This window comes from Belonocnema kinseyi, chromosome 6 (genome assembly GCF_010883055.1).
Source record: "Belonocnema kinseyi isolate 2016_QV_RU_SX_M_011 chromosome 6, B_treatae_v1, whole genome shotgun sequence".
Taxonomy (NCBI): domain Eukaryota; kingdom Metazoa; phylum Arthropoda; class Insecta; order Hymenoptera; family Cynipidae; genus Belonocnema; species Belonocnema kinseyi.
The window spans coordinates 76625853-76643899 of record NC_046662.1 but is presented as its reverse complement, the minus strand read 5'-3'; the positions used below and the strand labels follow the sequence as shown (position 1 = coordinate 76643899).

The 18047-nt window shown below is 31.3% G+C and overlaps 1 protein-coding gene across 1 annotated transcript in view; it reads left to right on the top strand.

Annotated features, from left to right (window-relative positions):
• Window positions 1-18047, top strand: part of LOC117174770 (prominin-1-A) — a 58564-nt gene that overhangs the window by 13518 nt on the left and 26999 nt on the right. Inside the window, exon 6 of the mRNA XM_033364125.1 lies at window positions 16801-16896. Coding sequence (XP_033220016.1) covers window positions 16801-16896 — 96 coding nt within the window. The remainder of the gene's footprint in view (window positions 1-16800; window positions 16897-18047) is intronic.

Sequence of the window (18047 nt, the reverse complement as noted above, 5' to 3'; positions counted from 1 at the left end):
AATTTAGTTCTGAATTTTTCAAAAGAAAAAATTCTAAAATCGGTGCATAATTGCGTTCTAAATGTCATTTTGAACCTCGTTTTCCGATTTCACCCCACTGTGTGACGTTACAACTACAATGTCCACCATATGACGATTTTCCACTAAACTTGGACATGATTTCGACTCGCAAAATAAATGTATAGCATGAAGGTGGTGGTTGGACGTATTATATAAACAATCAATAATACAAACAATAAAATAGCCTCGGAAAGCACTGGAACTTTAATTGACAAAAGACATGCACACGGTAAATGCAAAGTTCAAGTTTCAGGCGACGAATGGAGACTGATGTTTGGAATGCTAGGGGAGTGAATGATCTCAAGGGCAAAGAATTGCGAGACACTGTGCATGTAAGGAAACTCGATATTTTAAGTGTGCCTAAAACAAAGAAAAAGGGATGCGAAACTAAGGACATAGAAAACGGCGTGTTGAAAGGCGGATTTGAAATATGGTCAGGAGTAGATGGTGAATCACATGGTAGGCAAGGAGTGGGTCTGATTTTAAATAAAAAAGCGAAGCAGCATCTCGAAGATCATGATTTTTCAACTCCAAGACTGTTTTGGGCAAGAATGAAAGTAGGAATCAGAAGATTATTTATCATAGCATGCTACGCGCCATTTGACAGTGATCCCAGAGAAGTAAAAGACGTCTTCTGGGACACTTTAAACGACACAATAAATATTTTCGATCGTGGTGAAAGAATAATTCTGCTAAAAGATATAAATGGTGTGGTAGGCATAAAAAATCAGGATATGGCGAAATTATTTGATAATTTTCGGGATCCAAGAACAAACTATAACGGAAATGAATTAGTTGGCTTATGCTTAGAACGGGGTCTGCTCATTACAAATACTTGGTTTAGGCATGAAATGATCCACGTATACATCTGGTCTAAAGAAAATAGCCACAGTATAATTGACTTTGTTGTTGCGGATAAAAGACTAAGAGAGTTAGTCAAAGATACGAGGGTCATGAGAGGGTCTGAATGGAACACTGATAATTACCTTCTGATCTCCAAAATTAACTTAGGTCGGGAATGAAGAAAAAAGAGAACAAAGAAAACAAAACAATCGCGAATAAAAATTTGGAACCTGCAGAAACCGGATGTGCGAATAGATTTCCAAAATAAGATAATCGAAAGCATAGATAGGGCAACATGGGAGGAGCTTATAAAAAACAAAGATATACAGGGCGCATGGAGAATGTTCCGGGATATCATTGTTAGTTGTGCGATCGAAGTGTGTGGTACCGAGATTTTAGGAAGAATGTCTGGTGATGCGTGGTAGAATGATGAAATTCAGGCTGCCCAAAAAGCAAAGAAAGAAGCGTACAGGAGAACTTTGAACATAGCAGGTCTTAGTAATGAGGAAAGAAATAGACGTATAAATGATTACAGACACAAAAAGAGGATACTCAAACGACTAATTAAGGGAAGTAAAGATAAAATTGGAGCAGAAGAAGAGAAGAAAATACAAAACGACTTTGAAGGAAGCAAGAAACTGCTTTATAAAAAAATGAAGGGAAATAAAAGTACAGAGTTTTTCAACATAAGAGATAGCAATGGGGAAATGCCATATGATGCAGAATACGGAGTCAATGAAAGGCTCCTACAAGCTATAAAAACAATATATACGAGTAGCAAAGCAAGTGTAAGGGTAAATGTGAATTTGAGTGACTCTTTCGATATTATTTAAGGAGTTAGACAAGGATGCGTTATGTCTTCATGGTTATTTATATTATTTATGGACAAGTGTTTAAGAATGGCTCTTTTCGACCAAGAGGGTATGGATCTCGAAACAGTAAGGGTACGTGGGTTGGCGTTCGCAGATGATAAGGTTGTTATGGCAGAGTCTATCGAAGACTTGCAAAGAATGTTGAATAAACTGAATGCAAGCATGAAGAACATGGGCCTCAAAATTAACGCAAACAAAACCAAAACTATGGTATTAAATGATGGGAGAATTGAACAAGTTGATAAGTTGGTGTACCTTGGTAGCTTATTTACTAGGGGCGGGAAGATAGAAGAGGAGTTATATAGACGCATAAACGAAGTTAAGAAGGTTATTGATAGCACAGGGTTCTTATCAGAAGTAAAAATCTATCAAATAAAGCTAAAATGGCAATACATAACTCTATATTTGTACCGACTATACTATACGGTAGTGACACATGGACCTATCAAGAAAAAGATCAGAGTAAAGTTAATGCAATTGACATGAGATTCTTGCGCATGATATGCGGCAAAACTCTGATGGACAAAGTGAGTAACGAAATAATTCTTAAAGAATGTGGTGTAAAAAATACGTTAGTAGACACATGGGAAAGAAATCGGTTAAGATAGTTCGGGCATGTTGATAGAGTGCCAAGTGAACGACTAACGAAACAAGTGTATTAAAGTAAAGTAAATGTCAGCGTGCCCAGAGGCAGACCGCGGAAAAAATGGTTAGAATGTGTGAATGAGACCCTAGTTAGAAGAGAAATAAGAAGCCACAGATACACGAGAGCCTGCTTGAAAAAATGCATGAACATAAAAGAAGCTAGAGTAGTATGTCGGGCAGTGTTGCGTAACGAACATGTTATTTAAATAAATATCACGAGAATTCTAGATCAATCTGAAAATTTCATATCCCTTTCTCATATTACTCCCTTCCCCACCGAGTGAGTTACGCCTGCCTCGAGAAGGAAATGGCTTAATGGTGTAATAATAATACTAATCTCTTGAGACCATAATTGTGTAGCCTAATGCACGCACTCTCTCCAAAGTCCATTCAGTAAAGCATTTGGGGGAGAAGCGTTGAGGCAGTTAATGCACAAGCAGATATCTATAGCTCGCTAATGAATGCTATTAGTGTCCTGCACCTATCTACGAGTATACTCACCTGTCCTCAAATGCTAATAATCGCCACAAATTGCCGTAAATCGGGGCTAAGCGGTGCAAGTGTTGAGGGGGGCACCCTTGATTCTACATTTCTGAACGCGATATTTCGTTGTTCTAGGTAAAATATATAAAGGTTTGTAAATAAACATTGTTAAAATTTAATTGCGAAACCTAGACGAAGCAATATTGCAATTCAAATACATAATTCATGATGCGCCATTTTACCTCACATATGAGCTTATTAACCACATATTGAGAAAACGATTTGGTTTTCTCCACACAATTTTTGTTTGTTCAACCATAGAATATGGTCATTATGTAGACAATAAAATATTTAGTTGACCGAACTAAATTTTTTCATTGTTCCAAAAAAATCTTTTGACAGTTGGAGTATTTGGTTGATTCAAGAAAAAATATTGTTTAGTAAGGAATATAATACAGGGAATATACATGCTTTGCATTCTTATAAGAGAATTATCAATTGAAATGTTAATTTGTGTATTCTCTAAATTTTGATTAATCATAACTAAAGTGCAACGATAGATCTAAAATAATCTTTAAAAAAATTATCGCAATAATATTTAACATGTATACTTCGTTTTTTATAATTCTATAATTTATCGTCCCGTTTTATTACTTGATTTTCCACTGCTCGTTTTTTTTCTTTAATGACTCTATCCACCTCTACCTTTTTTCATACCATTTTATAATTATTCTCCTATTTCTCTATCTTATCTATTCCTATTAATAAGCTCCAATCTTATCCCCAATTTAAATACTTCTATCCATTTCTACCGTTAATTATCCTGTTTTATAAGACTTTGTCCTTTTCCTCGTTCCATAAGTTTTATGCTTTTCTAATCCATTCTGTCACATTTTATCCTACTTTGTTTTTATGATTTCATCATTTTCTGTTCCATTTTATAACTTAATCATATGCGCAGCTTCTCATACTAATAATTCTATAAACCTCTATTCACATTTTTATCACTTTTTATCATTTTTATCATATTCCTTTCCCTTTTTATGTTTCTGTTTATAACTTTGTACCTTATATTTGCTTTCTTCCATTTCTATAATAGTAATTGATCCTACTTTATAAATCTTTATAATCTACCTCATTCTAACAATTTTCTGCTTTCTGTTATGTCCTATCACTTCTTATCTTACTACATTTTTATATTTTTATCATTGTTTGTCCTATTATTCGAACTGTATACCAATAATTTTTTATTCCAATTTATAATTTTTCTTTATTTCTTTAATTATATTTATAAGTGTGCATGTTATTCCCGATTATAATAATTCTACCAATTTATATCATATTTCAATCCGTTTTATCAAACTTTATCGTTTCCTTATTCCACAAATTCTATGGTTTTCTGCTTCGCTCTACCGCTTTTTATCCTATTCTATTTTGTAGAATCCCATCACTTTCTATTCTATTTTATAACGACTTGATCGAGTTCCCTATTCCTTTTTCCAACAATATTATCAACTCCTATCCTTTTTTCTACTTCATTCAAATTAAATTAATTTTTTTTCCTTTTCCTTATTTTTGCTTATAAATGTTTACACTATTCCCAATTTTAATACATATTTTTATCTATTTCTATCGCATCACACCTTATTTCAAAAATATTTAGTTCCTTTTTCTCATCGAAATAATTGAAGGGCCACAATGCGTACGGGCGTAAGTGCCAATTTTCGGAAATCGGTTTATTGGCTCAAACTACTTGTTTCCCCCTAACTTGTGTCCCTGAAGTACATTTTGGTCCAGTTCGATCCGTAAGTAGGTCTAGAAAAAGAATTCACTGCATACGGACGTAAGTGCCACGATGCTTGCTGGCGTGAGTGCCATGCTTCAAAATGTAGTGTCATCGCGGTGTCATTGGCAAAGTTACTTTTTATGTGTCAAAATTGAAGCTTTCTTGTGCGCTCCGATCTTTGAACAGGGCTTTCTCGCACATATTTATCTTTTTGAAAAGCTCTTTTAGCAATTCAATAGAGCTACCAATGTACTTTCTTGTTTTTCTATTAAAGTAAAAAATTAAACAGGTCCGCAACTTTTTATGTGTCAAAATTGAAGCTTTCTAGTGCGCGCCGATCTTCGACTAGGACTTTCTCGCGCATGGTTATCTTTTTCAAACGGCTCTTTTTTCGATTCAATAAAACTAAGCGATAACTCTAAAGTGCTTTATTGCTTTTCTCTTAAATTAAAAAACTAAACAGGTACGCAACTTTTAATGTGTCAAAATAGAAGCTTTTTGGTGCTTGTCGATCTTTAACCAGCGCTTTCTCGCACATGGTTATCTTTTTTAAAGCGCTCTTTTTGCGATTCAATAGAACTACACTGAGAAAAGTGGATTACACGGAGTGGATATTACAAGTTGAGGATAATACCCCGTAACGAAAGGTATTATATCGCGTATAATCTATATTCTTTTCCTAATATATGAAGATTATTCAGGAAATAATAAAAAGTGTAACCCAAAATTTATCGACTAAAACTAGTATATATTTTTGAAAATCAATCAATTTCAAGAGTAGATGAAATACTTTCGGTTAGCCTAGACACTTCGGTAAATAAAATAACCTCAAAATCGTTGACCAGATTTTTTTGAATTTGAAAATCAAAAAGAACACCGAATAAAGCATCGTGACAAACGGTACTTTCGTAATTGTTTAAAAACTTGAAATTACTTACTCCCTTTTCAATTTTAATTTATCTGAATATTTTAGTTCATATAATCTGCATCGCTGTCCTATACTTTCTTGTTTTTATTTTAAATGGAAAAATAAAAAATGTATGCAACTTTTCATGTAGAAAAATCAGAGTTTATGCGGACACGCTGTACCTTTGACATAGGTTTTGTCGGAGGATGATGATTTTTTCAGGATGTTCGTTTCATGGTTCGATAAAGCCTAACTGTATCTCGAAACTTTTTAGCGCTTTTTTCCTTTTTTTGTCTATTTTATAATTTCCATCGTTTTTTTCAATCTCTTTCTGCTTATAACTTTCTATTCTATTCCCAACTTCAATAATTCTATCCATTTATCTCGTTCATTTTCATGTTTCTACACTTTTCAGTTATGTTTTATAACTCGCTTACATTTCCTATTATTCGTTCAGAAAATTACATTCACTTCTATCCTTTTATATCCCATTTTATAATTTTATTTTATTTCTCCATCTTTTTCTATTTCCCTTTATTACTTATCATCCTATTTTCAATTCTAATGACTTTTTTACTTCTATTGTTATTCATTCTGACTTATGAGTTTATTCATTTCCTCATACCAACAAATGAGGATGCTTTCCGTATGTGTGTGTGTAATTTTTTTCTGTTTGTCGTATTTGGAAAATTAAAAGAGCTATGATCATGACACTTGGGCGAATTGTAGCTATGACTGATATCCAGGTTTGCTGGATTTTCAGCTAGATCGGCCATTTAAAAGTAGTTTTCTTGCGTCTAGAGATTTCAAGAAGAAATGTTACCATGTTTATATGAGCAAAACTTTTTTTATATCAAAAACACAACAATAAGATAATAAGTGCATTTGTTCGCATTTCGGGACGCATCGAGCGACCTATATTGTTGAACTTTTTATAACCCACAAGTACCGATTTATGAAGTTTTAAAAAACCGTTTCTTCTGCTTATATGGGAAAAACTATTTGATATTCAAAATATGTACAAACATACGATATCCACTTTATTTGTTTTTGTTTTCGAGATGCATCGATTGACTTATTGTTGAGCTTTTTATGACCCACCAGTACGAATGTATGAAACTTAAAAAAGTTGGTGTATTCTCTTTTGATTAGAAAAACTTTTTTCGTATTAGAAATACAACATTATTGTACCTGCCATGTTTGTATTTTCAATACACGTCCAATGCCCTACTGACGAACCTTAGATGACCTTTAATGAACTAGCAATACCGGTTTATAAATTAAAAAAATATATTGTTCCAAATTATTGATTCCCAAAATTAGGAACCTCTTATGATCTAAAATACTTTATTAATATAGTTTTTAAATTGTGTAAGAAAATGATGTGCTTTGTTTAGAGGAAGCTTTCCAGTATTAGGGATATAACAGAAACATTTGATTTAAGCATCTGATTTAATTCTTCGCGTCTGTGAAGCGCGTAGATTGATCTATTGATGAACTTTCGATGAACATTCTTGATTAACTAATAGCGCTGAGAATGTTAAAAAAAGGTTACATTGTTTATATGAAGAAAACTGTAGTTTTAATTTGTAATATAATACTACCGTAAGTTTAAAAGTTGTTTATTGTAACAACACATCGATTTACATTTTGGTGGGCTCTCTGATTTTCTAAAAATAAGATTTTCGGTAAGACAAAAACATAAGCCTTAAAAATATTAAAAGGATCCATTTTTTTCTTTTTTTAGGCAAAACTCAAATCCTTCCTCTGTAAGAAAATAAATTCATTTGATACGTACAAGGAAGAAAATTGATCATAAAATGAGCACAAATAAATACGCCCAAAGTGAATACCAAAATGCTTCGCAGTGATATTTCAATTTTTATGATTCTATCAATTTCTGTTCCGTTTCACTACTTGACAATATTCCCAAGTTATCATAACTTCATTTCATACTCTAATAATTAAATCAATTTCTATCATTTTTAATCCCATTTTATAATTTTTTAAATATTTATTTATCTTCTTTTATTATTTTTTCTATTTTTGCATCATATTCTCAAGTCTTATAAGTTCCACCCAGCCCTACAATACTTTATCCTGTTTTATGAATATTTATCTTCATCCTCATACTACTAACAATTCTATTAATTTCTCATACATTCTATACATTTTTATCATAGTTCGTTTTTCATAATCCTATTACTTTATATCCCATTTTACCTTTTTCTATGCAATTCCTGCTTCCAATAATTGTGGGCCGGGATGCAAGAACCGGGTGAACGCTCGAAACGGGTTTAAATATTGTCCACGTGAAGAAAGGAGAGATGAAAAATTTTGTTTCGAATTTTAATTTTTCAAACATACATTTTAATAGGAAATTTAATTGCGCATCTTTTTTTCCTGGTCAAAAAAGTTGGAGCTTTTTTAGTTTTCGAAATAAATAGAAAAAACATTTTTTTTACCAAAACAAAATTGAATTTCTATTTTGTTTTCAACTCGTGCTCAGACACTGAATTTTGGGAATTTCGTACTAAAGTTCACAAGGATTTCGCTTTGCATTGTTCTAAGAGTAACTATGAAGGTTAGAAGTTGAAATATTTTTATTTAAAAAAGTTATTAATTTTTTCCCGTCACGTCATAAAAATTAGACATGGATACTTTCCAGCGCTTGGGGAGTCGAGCGAATTTCGAGCTGGAAAGAAGTTCCAGAAAAAAGTTGTTCAGTTAGGAATAAGGAAATTCTTAGGAAAATATTACTTCGATTAATTTAACGTTTCAAAAACTATGTTCAACTTCGAGTGCGGTCGGTGCTCGCGCGTAGCCAAGAGCGTCTCCCGCGTCTCCAATTAAAATTAAATAACTACTAGAAGTAATATTTTCTTAAAAATATATTCGTTTCTCTTTATTCTTATTGAGAAATGATTTTAGAAATTCTTTCAGAATAAATTGAAAATATAGGAAACTGTTATCATTAAAACCTACCTTTTATAGTGCATTCTGCTATGTTGAGAAAAGGATGTAAACAAAGATGTGCATTTGAGATCTTGAATGAAATACTACAATTTACAGAATATAAACAAAGTGGTCATTTCTGCGTCGATCTTTGAATAGTGCACACTTAGAGAGTTCTTCAAGACTTATTAATAATCTTTGGTTTTTCCCGTCTTTGTGTCAAGCATTTTAATTTCTTTTTGGTTTTCAAACCTCCTTTTCTCTAGGACCGAAATGCATCCGAATCACTAAAGAAAAACTGAAATATGTAAGATGCTTGTTGAAGTATTTAAGTCAACCTGGAAAAGATTTTTACGAAAAATTCTTCCGAGACATAGTTGTAAAAAATGGGAAAGATGAGGAAGGCTGAAATAAAGAACAGTAAAATGAGAATAATCGAGTATTTTTAATCAGCATAAATATTAAATATAATAAAAATTAATTTTCAACTGTCTAAACGCGCATTAAAGTACGAGAAAAGAGGAGGTTTGAAACCAAAAAAGAAATTAAACTGCTTGACACACTATGTCTTGGAAGAAATCTTTATATGTGCACTATTCAAAGAATGAAGCAGAAATGACCATTTTTTACATTGTTTTGTCAACATAGCAGAATGCACTATAAGAGATAGGCTTTAATGATTACAGTTTCCTATATTTTAAATTTGTTTTTAAAAAATTTCTATCATTATTTTTTAATAAGCCTAAAGTGTAAAGTATAATATATTGATAAGAAAACATTATTTTTAGTACTTATTTAATATTCATTCTGTACTTTCAACGAGCTGTCGATGGAATTCGGTTATCCGAACAGAGACGCGGGAGACGCTCTTCGCTACGCGCGAGCACCGACCGCACTCGAAGTAAAACAATCATAGTTTTTAAACCTTTGAATTAATCGAAGTAATATTTTCCAAAAAACTTCTTTATTCCTTACTGAACAACTTTTTTGCTGAAACTTCTTTCTAGCTCAAAATTCGCTCGACTCCCCAAGCGCTGTAAAGTATCCATGTCCAATTTTTATAACGTCACTGATTGAGTGACTGAGCACGAGCTGAAGTCAAAATAGAAATTAAATTTTGGTTTGGTAAAAAAATCATTTTTTTCTATTTATTTCGAAAACTAAAAAAGCTATAACTTTTTCTATGAGGAAAAAAATGCTCAACAAAATCTTTCATCTCCACTTTGTTCACGTGGAAAATGGTTTTACCCGTTTCGAGCGTTCACCCGATTCTTGCATCCCGACCCTCAAGCATTTTGCAAGTTTCTATATTATGCTATTTTTTTATTTCTTTTTTTATCACATTTATAGCATCTTATCCTATCCTCTCCACAAATTTCCATTTTGCACAACTTTGCGTTCCACAAAACTTTGCAAAAGGACTTTTTTATTTGTTTCTTTTTGTAAGAGATCTACAATTTAAAATTATTTGTTTCAAAATCACTTTATTTCAGGACAAAAATATATGGAAAGAAACAGATTTTAAATGGATTATTATAGAAATTACGGCAATCGACATAATAACAGTAGAGTGAACATAATTTATTTATATTCATACGGTTTTTTAAATTATAAAAAAAATATTTCTCTTGATTATTCCTAGTACGTTAATACAGATTATTTACAGATCTTTTTAAACGTTTGATCTTATGTAAGCTTAAAACTAACTCACTAAAAACTTTTGATGCGATATTTGTTTTCACTTATCCAGAATCTTATTAAAAGGGCTTAAATTAATGAGGGAAATGTTCTACATAAGTAAAGATAGTTTTCTTGATAAAAGTTATAATACGTTAAGTTAAGTAATAATGCACACTATCAAAACCTAAATCAGTGAGAAATGGGTCACTGAATCAAATCCGTTAAAATTTTTACTAATTCACAACGGAATCTCACTGAGTGAAATAGCTGACATGATTTGAAAATATAATCGACACTTACATTTAAACAACTAGTTACAAATTCAAGCAAACTGTAAAATTGTTTAATTTCTTAATAATGATCATTGTTACAAACAATAAATTGTTATCGAAATAGTTCAAATTCAACTCAAGATTAAATTACTTACAACTGAGTGAATTGAATGAACATTTTTTTGTGATAAATAAATCAATTCCCACATTAAATGTTCCTCGAAGATTTCTTGAAAGTTAGTCAGTATTAATTTTTGATCAAAATTTTACGCGATAAAAACGTTAGATAATATTAGCACTTCCACAATTACAATTTTGAGACAAATCAGCATGGGAAATATTCTTATTAGGTCACAATAATTACATAATTACACAAAATTCCGATACAATGTTAAATTATTTATTACAATGGTCATATTAAATAAAGGCGATAAAAGAAACTGCTTCCTTCCTTCACAGAATAAAGAAATGATAAAATTTGTTGCAAGCAATTTTTTAGAGGGATAAAGATTTATTCAGACAACTTCGCGTTTTTCAAAGCATGTATGGTGTCATGGAAAAACAAAAGAAAGTTTAACCGATATTTAGTTCAAGTTTATCCTGTAACATTAATTTTGGTTGCAGCCAATCTTTCATCGGAAATCGATGTAAAGTTTATCTTTTCTTTCTTCTGTGTTGTAATAATGTGAAATTTGTACATTTTTAAATTATTCGTTCGTAAAAATTAAAACTGATCAAACATTAGTAGAATAAATATTATTATTAAATAAAGTCCAAGAAACTTCAAATAGATAAATAATTTTCTGCCACAAAGATATGTTTATTTGTGTAATTTATTCATAGTATTTGTTATGAACAACAATTATTGTCAAAATTTTAACCGAACTTTGTTCCTATAATATTAATACTGAGGTACTATTAACTTACAGTACAAAAGCACTTACTAAAAAAAATCTTTGCATTTGCGTATTTAGTTATTAGATTGTTAATTTTTCAAATGTACTGTGTGTTATAAAAAATTAAATATTATATAAATCAATAATGCTTAATAATAGAAATAAATTTTAATATTTTTTGATAAAATTGTTTATAACCTTATAAATTATGGATGTGTGATTTAAGGTCATTACTAAATACAAATCTAATACAAAACATCAAGCATTTTGGGAAAGAATTCTGTGTTTCAACATTTGCACACTATACTGAAGAATTTTTATCCATTGTATCCTAGAAAGAAATATCTATGTTTTCTTTTTATTATGAAAGTTTCATCTACTAGAAAAAAATTTTTTAATAAAAAATCGTTCTCTCTGGGGAATTTGTTCGTCTTCAATATAAAAAAAGTTCAAATCGGTTAAAAATTGTGACTTGGAGACTGACTTATCTGCAAAAATTCAATCCTGAACCACTGGGCGTTTGCTCTTTACATAGAATTTTCCACAACAATAATTCGAAAATCCAACTACAATGTGCAGAGAATAGAGTATGAAAAAAATTCACCAAAAAATATAGCGAGAATAAGTATTACGACAAATTATCAAATGAATAGTAATAATAATGATGAAATTCCCTCATTTAAATTAAGAGAGCAGATTCTTGTTCTAAAATATCGATGCAAGGAGGACTTTAAAGAAAGTTCAAATTATCAATTTATCTCTTTCTATACTAAATCAAAAAGAATTTCCCTAAAGAAGCCAAAAATGCACTCTAAATCATAATAAATCTCTTTAGGATAGCAAAAAGCTTTGAGTGCCCGAGAATTTCAAAGAGCGATTGAAACGTGGACGAAACTCTAAATATTCCTGCATAACGTACGTTTGTGAAACGCATCATTTTATAGCATAGTAAATACAGAAAGGGTACTTTGTATTGGAGATGATGTACACGTTTAGCATACTTTGATAATGGGGAATGTTATTTAGCCAGCGAAATTATTGACGAGCGAATCGATGTAACAAGATTTACAACTGGCTCTCACAAATTGCAGCGTTTCGATTGAACGTGAAAGGAGAGCACTTTTCATCAGCAAACTTATTGTCGTTATTTATCGAAAATAAATACATTTTCCATTATACAAAAACGAAGAAGTTAAGTCTAATTTTTAAGTCTAATTAAAGTCATTAATATATTAATATGTGGTAACGAAATAATGACGGCTGGTGTAGAGCAGTGAGGAAATAACGTATTGTCGTTTGATATTTTACGAGATTTTAAGGAACTTTACGGAGTTCAATCAGAATTTAATTGATTTCAACCGATACCAATGTACACTGAAAGAAATAATTCGACGATACACGCATAATTCTGGTTATTCTAACCATAAAGTATTGCTTACTCAGGTACAGCGATACGTTTTGCGTATTTTACCCATGCCATAACACAGACACACAAAAAAAGTGTGCGGATCTGGTAACAAGACACACGTATAGTATGGATTTTGGGGCTCTGAATTCAAATTCGGTATCAAAAATCACCCATGACGTCATGGTTGAGCCATAACTTCAAAAAATGTCGAAAAATCATGCCCTGAGGCAAATAAATTTCAAAATAATGCCAGTGATGCAAATTTTCACTTCAAAAACATGTCGACAACTGTAAAGGATCAACCCTTGCCTGATATCAACTTATTTAACATAACTTTACCCAACAGAACCTGACCTCACCTTACCTGAATTAACAGAAATTTATTGAACTACACGTAAAGCTCTGGAAGCATATTTTCCCAGTAGCAAATGTGTGCTACATCGAATGGGTCAACTCGAGCCTAACCTAGAAATAAATCTAACCTAGACTAACCTAACCTAACCTCACGAAACACAATTAAACTGATTGTGATGTCATCTTGCAGGCATGCGATTGAGAAATGCTCGCGGTTTTTTTCCTTGTAGCATGAGACTCAACACAGAAAAACGCTGGTGTTAAATTTGTTGCAGCTCAAATTCCATTGGGCCCCCAATGATCATTTGAGAGAGTTTTGTAGTCTCAAATGTATTCCTCTGAACGTAGGTGCCCATGTGGACATCTAGGGGAAAGTATCATTTGGAGACTGAATTTTGGCTCATGCAGAGTTGTGGAGTTCTGAACCGCGCTGTCAGCCACTTGAATACCTGTCAAAGCAACTATTCGCTTTGCGATATTAGACTAAATAATTGTTAATAAGAAAACGAATTGAAACAATATTTACCTAATTTCCATTTTCTTTCATTTAATAGGGCGTACCAGTCACTTAGAATAAAATTATAACTTCCTAATGCAACTTCCAAAAGTTAGGTTAGTCATGCCCGTCGACATTTAAACTAAAGCCGGGATGTATAGAAAAAGTTATGACCTTCTACATATACAATAAGGTATTTTCACTCCAATCACTAGCTCACTTCACTTCGTTGAATACTGAGAGGATAACTATTGACCAAATGCATGGAAATCGGTTAATTTTTGCTCTATTTTTCTAATATCTTCGTAGAAAGTAATTTTGCTGTATAAGTGCAAAAGTTTTTCTTTTTTAGGGACTATTTAATGCAATAATAAAATGATAATAATTTTCATTCATGCGTGCGTTAGGGCTGAGTTCTCGTTGTCTACCCTTTGAAGCGCGATTCAAAATTACATGCAAAAACAATTCTTGTAATTTAAATAAATAATTATTAAAATATACACAAGAATGTATACAAATTGTGTAACTTTTGATTTCAGACAAGAAAAAATTTATAACACATATATTTGATGAATAACAGTTTATTTTCCTTGAATTTGAAAGACTGACTAATATTTCTCAAAATATTTGTTAAAAGATTCATCTTTTTAAATACCATATGATGTTTCAGCAGCTTGATATATAGAAGCTAATTGCAGAATATAATACTGATAATACTTGAATAATTCTAAAACAAAATTTCAGATTGTTCTTTTCGATTGAGACGTGACAAAACGACGCTTGAAGTAAAAAAAAAATGAAAGCATAACTACAATGCAGTCGTGATAATTGAAGGATTTATAGGTTATATAATTATATGAATTCCCAGAAAAATACATACAAAATATTAAAAACTTATAAATAATTATTTTCAATCACTTTTCCAAGAAATTTCTTTTTAAATTGAATGTTTTGTAAAATATAATTTGGTCTTTGGAATTCACTGAAAATAAACTGTTATTAATATAATATATGTGTTGTATTTTTTTTGGCTGAAATCAAAGTTACACAATTTGTATATATCCTTGTGGATATTTTAATAATTATTTACTCAAGTTACAAGAATTGTTTTTTAATGTAATTTTGAATCGTGCGCCAAGTGCGGCCAATGAGCGGTCAGCCCTAACGCAAGCGCAGTAGCTCAGGGTGCCAACATTGGCATCATTGGTCCACAGTACAAACCGGAAAAATAAATCAGCCGGCAGGAAAAAGTTGGGATATGAAAGCCTCAATTAGGTGTTTCCACTTCAACCATCAGCTAACTTCACTTTGTTAAAAGCTGAGGGGGAAAAATGGATCAAATGCATGGAACAAAACTTTATTTTTGTAATATATTTGTAATTAATCATCATAATTATTTTATTATTTCATTAAATAGTAATTAAAAAATAAAAACTATTTTTTAACTACACTTATATAAAAAAATTACCTTTTACGAAGCTGTTAGCAAAATAGGGCAAAAATGAACTAAATCCCATACATTTGGTCCCTTATTTTACCCTCAGCAATTTACGAAGTGAAGTTAGCTGTTTATTGAAGTGAAAATACTTAATAGGCTTTAATCTTATCAGTTTGAATGTTCCCGCCACTATATTTGAATCATTGCAATGTTGTACGAAACTCCCAATGTTTCATGAAACTTTTCATCAAGCTAAGGTTTCATGCAAATTTACATCCCTATTCATCGCGAAAAACAAATTTCTGTTTTTATTATACAATTGTATTTACCTTATCTTTCATGTATGGCACTAGCCACTGCAAGATTAGATATCTAAGGTACCTTTAAACTTCCACAGAAAATCTAGTGAAAATTTGTTCGAAGAACCAAACTTTGGTGGTTTGAATGTCATATAGTAGGTTTTGACTAACCTAACATTTGGATATTACATCACGCCAAGTACTATTTTTATTCCAAGACTATTTAGTCGCTGGTAAATGAGAGGAAATAAAAAGTTAGGTAATTATTATTATAACTTACCTGCTTATAGACATCTGTTTTACTCAAATAACGACCGACAAAATGATCTTGACAGATGACTTTCAGTTTGTAGACGACACTTCACGTTGCACTGGATGAGAAAAAACAGTGTCTAAATGATGCTTTTCCCCTAGATTCTCCGGTTCAAATTTGTTGCAACTCTATTGAACACCGATTTCGGTGTACATTGGAGGATCGGCGATTTTCTGTGTACACCAACCAAGTGAACCATTGATGAAGAGCTACGGTTGCATGATGACGACATCGGAGAGCCCGCTTTCCCACCCTGACCAGACACTTATTTTTGTGTGGCTGTGTAATTATTGAAGCAATATTACTGCTTCAGTCATATGTTCTAATAGATATTTCTAAACATAAGATGGCTGTGTCAAACAGAATTTAGTTGGGGTAAATCAACCATACGCAAGACTCTCAGCTGCACCTCTCACAATTTCGTTGAAAATTGTTTTTTAAAGATACACGGAAAAAATATAAATCGTATTTATTTTACATTGCGTTGAACTATTCAACGAAATGTGTTACAAAGTTCTATAAAATTTAAAGACCGGGGTGACGGAACCTCGATTGAAAGGTAGTGTATACGAAAAACGTAAAATAGTTCTATAAAATCTAAACTTGTAGCTAAAATACAGTCTATATCAAAGAAGTTTTGAAACCAATTTTATGCCGAAAAAAATTTAATCTTTTGCATAATTTAAGAAAGCTCAAAATATTTAAAGAAAAGCGATGGATTTTCAACACAAGAGATACTGAAGTATTTTAAAAAATTTTAAAGTTATGTCAGATGATTGAAATGGGATTATAACAAATAAATAAAACAAAACATGATTTAATGTGTGTTTTAATTAGCGAATTAAAAAAAATTAGAAAAAGACAACTTACGTAAGAAATTCTTTTTACTACCCCCCCCCCCCCTCCCTCTCCACCTACCCAATAATAAAATATATACGTAAAATTAAAATTATAATAAATATAAAATTGAAAAACTTGAAAATTAAATATTCAAAGTTTCACAATCTCAGTTTAACACTAGTTGATATTTGTACTGACCATTTCGGTGTCAATAATCCAAAAATATCTTCTAAATAATTTTATTTTTTTCCAGATGTGGAGGACTTATTAGGAAAACCTGTTCAGACTGAACTGGCATCTGAAACTGGTATAGATGTTGCCCTCGATACACTTTTAGACGTTGCAAATGGTAAGAAATTAGCTTGAAAATATTAAAAAATGAATAATAATAAAACTTAGAAAAATTAAAAATAAATTCTACAAATTTTATTTCACCTAATTTCTTGGTATTTTCTAGCTGTTACTGTGTATTTGCTATAATTTCTGGCTATCAATACTAAGCTCTGCTATCGCGAATCTTATATGGAATAGAGAAGTCATTTGATGAAGCACAGAATACACTAAAGGCATATCTGCATATTCATACGTGTGTTATGCATATGCTTAACGAAAATTAATTTATACTCCAAGCACACGGAGGAATACTGACGCTTGAGTGCCTTCTCTTCCAAGCAAGAATTTATACCATTTTTATCATTCATACCTTTTATTTATTTCAATATTTGGTTGTTAATTTGAATTTAGATGAATTTAGGATGTGAAGACTGATATGTGTTCTTGAGAGGAAATACACGTATGACTAGTTTCTCATGTGAAATGTTACACTTAGTGAATTCTAGTTAATCAAAGTGATCCCGAAATTGGATCAAAATGATATGCAGCGCTTTTATATAAAATTTGGATTTTTTATTTTATCAGCAAATGAGCATCAAAATGATTCGATTATCAAGATCAATTGCCAGTTACGAATTGCCATTTATCATATCACGACCAAATAATGAAATGCACGTAAAAATGTCAAAATTGAGCTAACTTTACCTAAAGAACTAGTTTTCTAAGGTCAAACAAATAATTTGCATAGACACAGAGAGTTTTAGACTAATATACATTTGAAAATCGAAGTTTTTTTTAATTTCGCCTTTTTGGTTTGAAACTTCATCTCTTTTAGTATAAATTAATTCTTTGGAAAAAGGACCTAATGCTTTGTTTAAAATTTAATATATTTTGTTAAAAGTTCATCTTTCTTGGTAGCAAATTAATCTTCTTGGTCAAACATTTATCATTTATGTTAAAAATTGTACACCTTGGTTGAAAATTAAACTCTTATATTAAAATTTTATTTTTTTATTGAACTTTCGTTATAAATTTAGGTATTTTGTTGAAAATTCGTTTCTTTTTGTAGAAAAATATTCTTCATGTTTAAAAACTCATTAAAAACAACATTTACTTTCATTAAAAATCCAAATATTTTTTATCGTAAGATCATTCTTTTCGGTTTAA